General features: G+C 37.6%; 1 protein-coding gene across 2 annotated transcripts in view; it reads right to left on the minus strand.

Annotated features, from left to right (window-relative positions):
• Window positions 1-3,761: 3,761 nt before the first annotated feature.
• Window positions 3,762-10,288, minus strand: part of LOC114459461 (peptidyl-prolyl cis-trans isomerase FKBP8-like) — a 42,808-nt gene continuing 36,281 nt past the window's right edge. Inside the window, exons 1-2 of one of the 2 annotated variants that reach the window (XM_028441714.1) lie at window positions 7,028-7,137; window positions 3,762-4,410 (exon numbers count right to left, since the gene is read on the minus strand). In XM_028441714.1, coding sequence (XP_028297515.1) covers window positions 3,799-4,353 — 555 coding nt within the window. In that variant the 5' untranslated portion in view covers window positions 4,354-4,410; window positions 7,028-7,137 and the 3' untranslated portion in view covers window positions 3,762-3,798. Of the gene's footprint in view, window positions 4,411-7,027; window positions 7,138-10,288 lie in introns of those variants that run through there. The other variant, XM_028441715.1, reaches the window with a different exon arrangement.

A 10,288-nucleotide genomic window follows, 5' to 3' on the forward strand; every position in this document is an offset into this window, starting at 1 on the left:
CAGTACGTTCTTAAGCGTGCTAGCGCCATAGCAACAGCATAAAGCATGATTAATGTTGCCAAAACAAACAAACTATGGATGCTATACATAAACTGAATAGATAACAATCTATCTTGAAATAAAGCAATTTGCCGTTGTTTTTGATGAGTCAGCAGTGACGTGACCTGACTTCAGCCTGTTGAATTTTGTGCAGTTAATACACAACAATACAACGTGCTGTTATTGCATGAAGACAACACTTTATTCATGCTCTAATAGCATGAAATAATAGATATACTGTTGTGGTGCTAATGCATGAACATCTGTGAGACTGGGTTGATTTAAAGCTGCAGGTTGTTCTGGCTAAACCAGGACACCAGTCGGTCTGTCTCCACCTGTAGGTGGACTCGTCTCCATCAGAGATGAGTCCATGATGGTCGTGTCATCCACAAACTTCAGGAGTTTGACCACCTGGTGAGAGGAGGAGCAGATGTTGGTGAACAGGGAGAAGATCAGAGGAGAAAGACCACAGCCCTGAGGAGATCCAGTGCTGATGGTCCAGGAAGCAGAGATGGTTTTTCCCAGCTTCACGTGCTGCTTCCTGTCAGACAGGAAGTCTGTGATCCACCTGCAGGTGGAGTAGTTATGATCATAAACAGACTATTTATTATTAATGTAGGTTTTGTTTCAGATTTATTTGAATAAAAAGTTATTTCCTCCATGTTGAGCTACTTTTTTCCTCCACCTGGTTTTACTGGATCCCAAGCTGATGATATTTGAACTAAAAACATCTGGACCAAACATGTAAATTTCAACTCACAGCATATGAAAAGTAATCCTTGGTTACACATATTTAAATATACATTTCCATACAATACATCTGAACCAAATATTTCCAGTATCTGAATCAAAGGGAAAATCAGATCCTTGTGATCAGGTGCAAATGAGGAAAATCATCAAAGAAAGAAGGATATTTTCTGTTGTTATGGTGACTGGCTTATTTCAGTTATATTTTATCAGAGAACAAAAGGTTTGAAATGTTTCCCTATCCTGACTCTCACAATGTGACGTCCAACTGCAGTGAAGGACCAGAGGAAAGTGGACATTGTGGGGACATGATAGCAGACATTACAGTCTGGACGACCTTCAGCGCTCTCTTCTCTGTGGTTGGATGTCCTGCTTGTGCTGCTGTTCTCTGGGAGTTGTTCAAAGGACACAAAAGAGGAAACTATGTCAACCCCAATGATGTCTTCATGCTCAACATCACCATCATGGACCTGCTCTTCTTGTTGTTCATCCCTCTTGGGTTGTTTAACTTCCTTTTCTGGCTTTTCCAGCCTGTCCAGATGTGGAGAGACTTTCTGTATGATTTAAACCTGACTGGACGACCTCTCCTCACGGCCTGCATGTGTTTTGACTCCTACCTGGCAGTGGTCCACCCAGTCTTTGATCACACCCACAGGAGTCCAGCTGTTGGCATCCTCGTGGCTGCTGCATTGTGGGCCATCACTTTAGCTAAAGGAACCATTTCCATAGTCATAGATGAGCTGAACCACAGTCCCTAGACCATGTTTATGTATGTCATAGCTCTCCCTGTCATCATCATCTGTAACTCCTCAGTACTGTGGACGCTGAGGAAGTCTCACAGTGGAAGGACGGGTCTCCACCCAATGAAGAAGAAGGCTCTGCAGATCATCACCAACAACATGATAGTGACCGTCGTTGTTTACCTTCCTCCTGTGATGGTTTACATCTTTGGCAACATGAGAGGTTTCTGCTAAGGTAGGGGTTCTCATCTGGTCTCACCCTGGGACCCACATTTTACCATGGTCGTTCAATTGTGACCCAATTTTTTTTTTTTAGAATTCAACCACAAATTAATTTTTTCTCAATTAGCTGTTGAAAACAATCTTTTTTAAAACATAAATCTCTATATTTTCCTGTGTAACATGCATTTCACAGCATGAAATGCAAAAGAAAATTTCTTTCAAAATAAAAGACAAGTCCAACATGAGAAATATTAAGCATTCATTTATTTTTGACCAGCTGTCCATGACCCACCCAGCATAGGTCTGCAACCCACTTTTGGGTCCCGACCCACCAGTTGAGAATCATTGTGCTAATGAATCTAACAGGAGATCAGACCTGTTCATAGAATATATGCTTTCTATTAGGGATGGGCTATATTATCAAATGTTATATTGGTTTGTCCACAGATATTGAAAAAATACTGTATGTGCTGTTGTTTAAGACAACATAAAAAAAAATGAAAATGAAAAATATATAAATAAAATGAATTTTTCAAAATATAAAATAAATAAATAAACAAATAATTGATTAATTAATAAGAAAAAAATATTCAAAAACAAACATGACTTTTTCCATTACTAAAATTGGAAATTTAGTGTTGGACAATATCGGATATCAGCAAAAAGCTAATATTGAACTTTCTATAGAGTAGCACATTTTATAATAAATACAATGTTATTTAACAGAACAATCCACTCCTGTCCTCATATGTGTCCTTTAGCCATAACATAACATTATTGTAAGAATGGCCTCATGGGTAGCCTTAAAAAGTAGTCCAAGGTTCCAAAAATGCAGTCAAGTGTATTTATTTACAGTGAAAAAAAGTGCATCAGTATTTCTGTTTTCACAACATTTCATATGAAAAGTGTGTGTTCACATTGTTATGTCTAAGGTGGGCCCATAATAGAAATATAAGGTTTCATTAGCCAGGACAGAAATGAAGCTGTTAATAGGGGTTGGTCAGTGACAATTCATATAAGCAAATAGTACGGTATAGTGGCTTCTTTGATGGAAATATTTGTATTGATTGATCATTTATTTTTTCCTTCAAAAGTCAGTTTTAGTCAAGTTATTGACATTTTCTTAGAAGTATTAATTTTAGATCAAAGCTCCACAAATGGCATTACACAGTGAAGGATCTGATAAAAGCACTTTGGTGTTTGGTTTGCTCACAGGTTCCAGTCAGTTTTGATTTCTGGTTATTGTTCACTGGTATTAAATGTTGTAAGAATTGTGTTACAATAAATATCATTTTAGACAATGTTGATATTTTTTTTTTCTTTCCACAATAATAAACACATTTGGATAATGTTCTTAAACAACTGAATATTTTCATTTTTCTTTATTTTTGAATATTAATTCTCATTTGTTCCTCTACAAAATGCATCTTGTAACTGTAGAGGATGATGACATCATTTGTCACACATACATAGCAGAGAACAGAGAGTGACAGTGAGGAGGTCATAAACTGATAAATATTTTCACCCTCATGGACCACATGGTCAGAATGCTCTGCCAGATGTGCTCCATTGTTTAAGTTGTGTCGTTACTACAGTTCTTCAATCACTTTCTAGCATAGATGGCCACAGACAGAGCGATGGTACCAATGGCTACTGCAGTGGCACCAAGCAGCCACTTCCAGCTCAAACCCCATGCTGACTTGGCCTGATGTTTGTGGGTGCTGGACGGGTCCTCCAACATCTTCTCATCCATGGCCTGATGTTTGTGGGTGCTGGACGGGTTCTCCAACATCTTCTCATCCATGGCCTGATGTTTGTGGGTGCTGGACGGGTTCTCCAACATCTTCTCATTCTTGGCCTGATGTTTGTGGGTGCTGGACGGGTTCTCCAACATCTTCTCATTCATGGCCTGATGTTTGTGGGTGCTGGACGGGTTCTCCAACATCTTCTCATTCTTGGCCTGATGTTTGTGGGTGCTGGACGGGTTCTCCAACATCTTCTCATCCATGGCCTGATGTTTGTGGGTGCTGGACGGGTTCTCCAACATCTTCTAATTCTTGGCCTGATGTTTGTGGGTGCTGGACGGGTTCTCCAACATCTTCTCATCGTCCTCACTGTGCTTCTTCATCATCATGGAGACCTCATCGCGGATCGTGTTGTTGCGTGACTTCAGGTCTCTGTGCTGATCAAGGACATTGCCTTGCTCCCTCTTGCAGGTGGCCAGATCAATCTTCTCAGTGGGGGGCAGCAGCTTCAGGTCTGGAGCATCAGTAGCTTCCAGGAGCGTAATTTCCAACTCAACCTTTGACGAAACCTGGAAGAGCGCCTTCTCTTTCATTTCCATGAATCGCACCGCTACATCCACTGGCCGGAACACTTCCCCGTCTCCCAAAGTGAACGACAACTCCGGGTCCTTTTTGATCAGCATCCCATCCAACAGACGTGTTATTAGATTAATCTTTACAATCTGTCCAAGTTGTGGCCAACTGTCTCTTCCTCCTCCAGCCTGCAGCACCTTTTTCATTAGAGAACCATTTCCAAAGATATCTAACCACCCATCAGCAGGTGGTTGGGGGTCAGTTTCTATCCTCATGAACTGATCCATGACAATCTTATTCTCACTCTTCACGACTGGTGCACTGTCACTGCTTCTGTAGACAACCTGAAATATTATAAGTAGATTACCATTATTAGCTGGCAGCTTCTGAGCAGGGGTAGTCAGTTATAATTGTAATCATGTAATTGATAATTAATTACAAAGATGGTGTAGTTATAATTGTAATTTTAAAAATCTGTTGCTGTCATAATCTCATTAAATTCTAGTTGAGTTCAGATAATTTACTTTGTAATTGTAATTGCCTTTAAAATTCTATAAAAAAGTCAATTACTTAATGCAAAACTGGTGAACATGTTCTCCACATATGTAGTTAAAATATTATTAAAATGTTTATATCAAGCTTTCCCACATTTTACCATTTTAAAAGTGTATTTTACAGCTGACTTAAGACCCGTTATCATATGAGATGCTAACAGAAAGCTAGCACAAGAGAAAGGTTAACTTTTATTAGGTTATCTATTTCAGGCTCAGTATTTCTGAATAATTGTAAAGTAAATGATAACGTACTGTAATTGTAATTTGATTTCTGAGGCTAAAAAAAAAATTGTGATTTAATTGTAATTGGAAAAAATGCTGGTCACTGTAATCATAATGTACTTGTTGTTAGATTGTCCTCTGTGCTAAAAGATGGTAGCACCATGAGATTTACCGTTTAAGAGTAGCTTAGTATTAGTGTCTCATCTGTGGGAAGGATGTTAATTCTGGGACGTATTAGTCTTTCTTTGAATCAGGGGCTGTTCCAGATGTTTCCTATTCTCTCCTATCTGCAGCTTTGGGCTTTTACACTATGTCTGTGTTTTTTCTCCTGAGGAAGTATCTGCTCTATGAGCTCTGGGTTTTTAGTTCTGCCTTTTGTTCTTTTTTTTGGTTCTACTTTTTGCTCTTTCTTTGATGTTCTTTGATGTGGAGTTCTTCCCCAGCATATCAACGGTTGTTCTAAACTCCTCAGTGGCCACAGTTACATGATGTTTTTTTAAATTCAGAATGAGTTATTCTGCATTAAATCATTCTGCTTCATGTTTACATGGTAATAGTAATTCCAGAACTGAGGTTTACATGGAAAACCGGTTTATTTGGCTTTAGTTAATTCCACTTTAGGTCTGGGGGTTGGGAAGGCTCTGATTGGACAGGGGGCGAACATGACGTAGAAACACAACCAACATTTTATTGTCGGCTGTAACCAGTGTTGTGCTAGTTACTGAAAAAAAAGTAACTAGTTACCGTTACTAGTTACTTCATTCACAAAGTAACTCAGTTACTATTTTGATCACTTACACCAAAAAGTAATGCGTTACTAGAAAAAGTAACCTTTGAGTTACTTAGAATTAAAGAATATCTCATTTATTTTGAGTCATTTGTGTCCGTACAGCTTCATATTAGTGCGTCCCACCTTTTTGAAATGATGACGGGCAGGCAGATGACTCTACCCACACACCTCCTGTACCAACCAGGACAAGCTAACATTGCTACCACCTACACCACTCACCAATACATGATCGATCCTGAGAACCACCTCCAAGCTACGTTCACGTTTGCTCTAAAACACCTCAAAGAGAGCACTAAGGGCCATAAAGCCTACTACGACCAAAAAGCCTCACAGGAGGAACTACAGGTTGGAGACAGAGTCTAATATAACAGTTTTGCTCAAAAACGATCATCATGCAACCAAACTAGTGAAGAAATTTCTTCTCAAATGGACCGGACCCCCAAATAAAGGATCCCAGCACAAAGACCAAACAAAAGCTCAAGTGGGTCCACCAAAACCAAATTAAGCTATACAGAACAACCAAACTATCAGACTAGCCGTCAATCGCGAGCTGAATAAACCCTACGAGCCGAGATATGGCATTCCTAATTAGCCAACTAGTCAACGCATTCAATAACATCTACCACCTCAAGGACATAGTAAACTAGAAACTAGGACTGGAATCCACAACAAAAGCTCTATCCAACCTCTAATATACATGTGGTTTACACCAGACATGACCCTAGTCATTGTAATTATTCTCTGTCACATATATCTACCTTCTGCACCTCCGCTTTATGCCTTAGGCACACCAGGAAAGTACAAGACCAAATCAATCGATCACATATTCAAACGCAACCGACCCAGATCCGAGGGTGCACTTTGCTATAATAGGGGAAACCCCAATTACATCACAGAGAAAACAACAATATATATTGAATATTGTCATTCTGGTTTTATACATCAAAGCATCATCTCAAGGCAAGGGCAAAATATTGAGATGTATATTGTGTATCATAATATAGCTTTAAAATATTCAGACATTTAAAAAAGGCCATATCGCCCCGCCCATTTGACGCAAAAAATATGTCGACGTAAATGTTTTGTATTGATGCGTCGTCCCAAACATATATGTTGTCCCACACCAGTCCAGAATTGATATGATGCATCGGAAATCTAGACCCTAATCAGCCAAATGCTTAGAACGAAGAAGAACTTATAACCAATAATGGGGTTTGCACCAGCAGTGGGAGGAGCTTGAGTCGTTCCAAAGATCTTTACAATATCAGCTCATTTACACAAGATTATGACTTAATATGTAAACACATTTAGATTAAAACAAGCAGTATTTACTCACTGGATTGTGGAAAATCACTAAATTAGTCATTAAAGTTGACATTATTATTAGAAACTCACCTTGGTCTCAAACGTTGCTCACTGATGACAACCTTTGGTCAACGTTAATCTATATTATTAAAGCTACTTTAGCTACTGATGGTGCACGAGCAGATTCTGTTGAATGATGTAGATTCTGCAGCTTTTATCTTAGCCTGAGTTGCCATGACAACCTGTCAACATTGAGCTTCCATTTAGCCTGAGTTGCCATGACAACCTCTCAAGATTGAGCTTCCATTTAGCCTGAGTTGCCATGACAACCTGTCAACATTGATCTGTTCGAAGTTGCCTTTTGTGATTAAATGTATGTCATATTATCATAGGAAGATCAAATATATTAAATTAAATAATGTAAACACATTTTACTCCTCATAGTGGATATACTGTATGTATAGACTGTTACATCAGGCATAATTACTACCAATGAGGGAGCGTCTTATACAACAATAGAAAACTAATGAACATTTTATTCACCAGGGGGCGCTGTTGGCCAAAAACTTACATATAAGTCGCTTCATTGTATAAGTCACAGAGGTGTAAAAAGTACTGATATATCCTCAAGTACAAGTACAAGTAAATCATACATAAAATACTCAAGTACAAGTAAAAAGTAGCTCAATTAAATAGTATTCAAAGTCAAAGTTACTAGTTACTTTCACCCCCACAGTTATTGTTGGTTCTCTTACATACAGTAAATATCTCATGTAGAAACCAAAAAAAGGAAAAAATGAAATCTTCCACAATTGGAATCTAATTTATTTTCCACAAAGGCATCTGTATTAAATAAAAGGTTTGTCAAAATGTAAATTTAAAAAAAAATAATAATAATAACACAAATTAATTCAATTCACAATAAAAAAATTTAAAAAATGTATCAGGCTCCAAGTATAGATACATTTATAAACTCTAAAACTGAGAAAATACTGTAACTGGCATTCAATGCTGTTTTGGCACTAATCTGATTAGTTGGCTATGATCGAATACATTACGTTTAATCTGATTAGTTGGCTATGATCTAATGCATTACGTTTAATCTGATTGGTGGGCGACGATCTAATGCATTACGTTTAATCTGATTGGTGGGCTATGATCTAATGCATTACGTTTAACCTGATTGGTGGGCTATGATCTAATGCAATACGTTTAATCTGATTGGTGGGCTAGGAGCTAATGCATTACATTTAACCTGATTGGTGGGCTATGATCTAATGCATTACGTTTAATCTGATTAGTTGGCTATGATCTAATGCATTACGTTTAATCTGATTGGTGGGCTAGGAGCTAATGCATTACATTTAATCTGATTGGTGGGCTATGATCTAATGCATTACGTTTAATCTGATTAGTTGGCTATGATCTAATGCATTACGTTTAATCTGATTAGTTGGCTATGATCTAATGCATTACGTTTAATCTGATTAGTTGGCTATGATCGAATACATTACGTTTAATCTGATTAGTTGGCTATGATCTAATGCATTACGTTTAATCTGATTGGTGGGCTATGATCTAATGCATTACGTTTAATCTGATTGGTCGGCAATGATGTGATGCATTACATTTAATCTGATTGGTGGGCTATGATCTAATGTATTACATTTAATCTGATTGGTGGGCTATGATCTAATGCATTACGTTTAATCTGATTGGTGGGCTATGATCAAATGCATTACATTTAATCTGATTGGTCGGCTATGATCTAATGCATTACGTTTAATCTGATTGGTCGGCAATGATGTGATGCATTACATTTAATCTGATTGGTGGGCTATGATCTAATGCATTACATTTAATCTGATTGGTGGGCTATGATCTAATGCATTACGTTTAATCTGATTGGTGGGCTATGATCTAATGCATTACGTTTAATCTGATTGGTGGGCTATGATCTAATGCATTATGTTTAATCTGATTGGTGGACTATGATGTGATGCATTTGTTGTCGTCTGGTCATTTCATTTTTTGTAGTTTCACAATGTCTGTTGATCATTTTAAAACAGAAAATAATTCACTCAGTAGCAGTTGGTGTAGAAATGTTTTAAAACGTACTTGTAAAAATAAAATTAGTGATTTAGAAATATACTAAAGTACGAGTACCCATCAAAGCAACTCAATTACAGTAATGTGAGTACTTGTAATCCATTACTTTCAGCTCTGATAAGTCACAGACCAATATTTTTAAATGAAAAAGGCATGACTCATATTACAGAATTTACGGTATTTCAGTCAAACAAATATTCACTGCTCATAAAGCTTCACTAGCTCTGAGTCTATGATAAATATCTATAAAACTTTTCCTCTTTGTTCCAAAAACACCCTAGAGTGGATTAGACAGTTTGTGATGCACTTTTTTACGTTTACATGTGTGCATTAAAGCATGTTAGTGGATTATCCCCCGCTAAACTAGTAGATTAAGGCATCATTAGCAGATAATAGATGAAGATATGCTAACGTTACTGGATAAACATAGCAACACAGCGTTAATAACAAGGTTCAGTTTTAATAATGCCATTATTATACAATTATAGAATATACTTTTAAACGTGATTTATTTTGCTGTAGTAAATTAAATGAATGAATTAGATATAATTTTAGGACATAAAGGTCCTATGCTATGAATCTAGATAATTGTATCCTGGATTAATCTCCATTAACGGGCGTCAACTAACCAAACATTCCCTGTCAGAGAGAAGCTGTCCTACGAAGGTCGATAACAACACGCTAATTGAAGCCAAGTGTTCTCAGCCTGGGTACATGCGTGTTCACATGAAAGGGGTGGAGCTAGCAAAGTCTGACCAATCACTACAATGGAGAAAACTGGCAGAGTGAGTTTCTTCACAAAGGTGATGACACATGATGATAAAAAAACGTGTGTGTTGTTGTAATGAAGGGAAACTGATCACTGTCCGTTATCAAAGCAGGCTGACTTGATAAGTGATAAAACCATTCATGTTGTGGGTTAAAACTACTAATAAATGGTTAATAATATGATGAACTGTATTAACACATCTATAGTAACAGGTTATGTACCACAGACCTTTAAAACCACTGTAATCAAACCTCTCCATAAAAATGACTTGTCCAATTATAGACCAATATCTAATCTCCCTTTAGTTTCCAAAATGTTTGAAAAAGTCATCACAGGTCAACTATGTGATCACCTACTTAGGAACAATTTATACAGAGCTTTCAGTCTGGCTTTAGAGCCAATCACAGCACAGAGACTGTCTTAGTAAAAGGAACCAATGATCTTCTCTTAACCTCAGACAGAAGGTTGATCTC

The sequence above is a fragment of the Gouania willdenowi genome, unplaced genomic scaffold (assembly GCF_900634775.1).
Source record: "Gouania willdenowi unplaced genomic scaffold, fGouWil2.1 scaffold_315_arrow_ctg1, whole genome shotgun sequence".
In the NCBI taxonomy this organism is placed as follows: Eukaryota; Metazoa; Chordata; class Actinopteri; order Blenniiformes; family Gobiesocidae; genus Gouania; species Gouania willdenowi.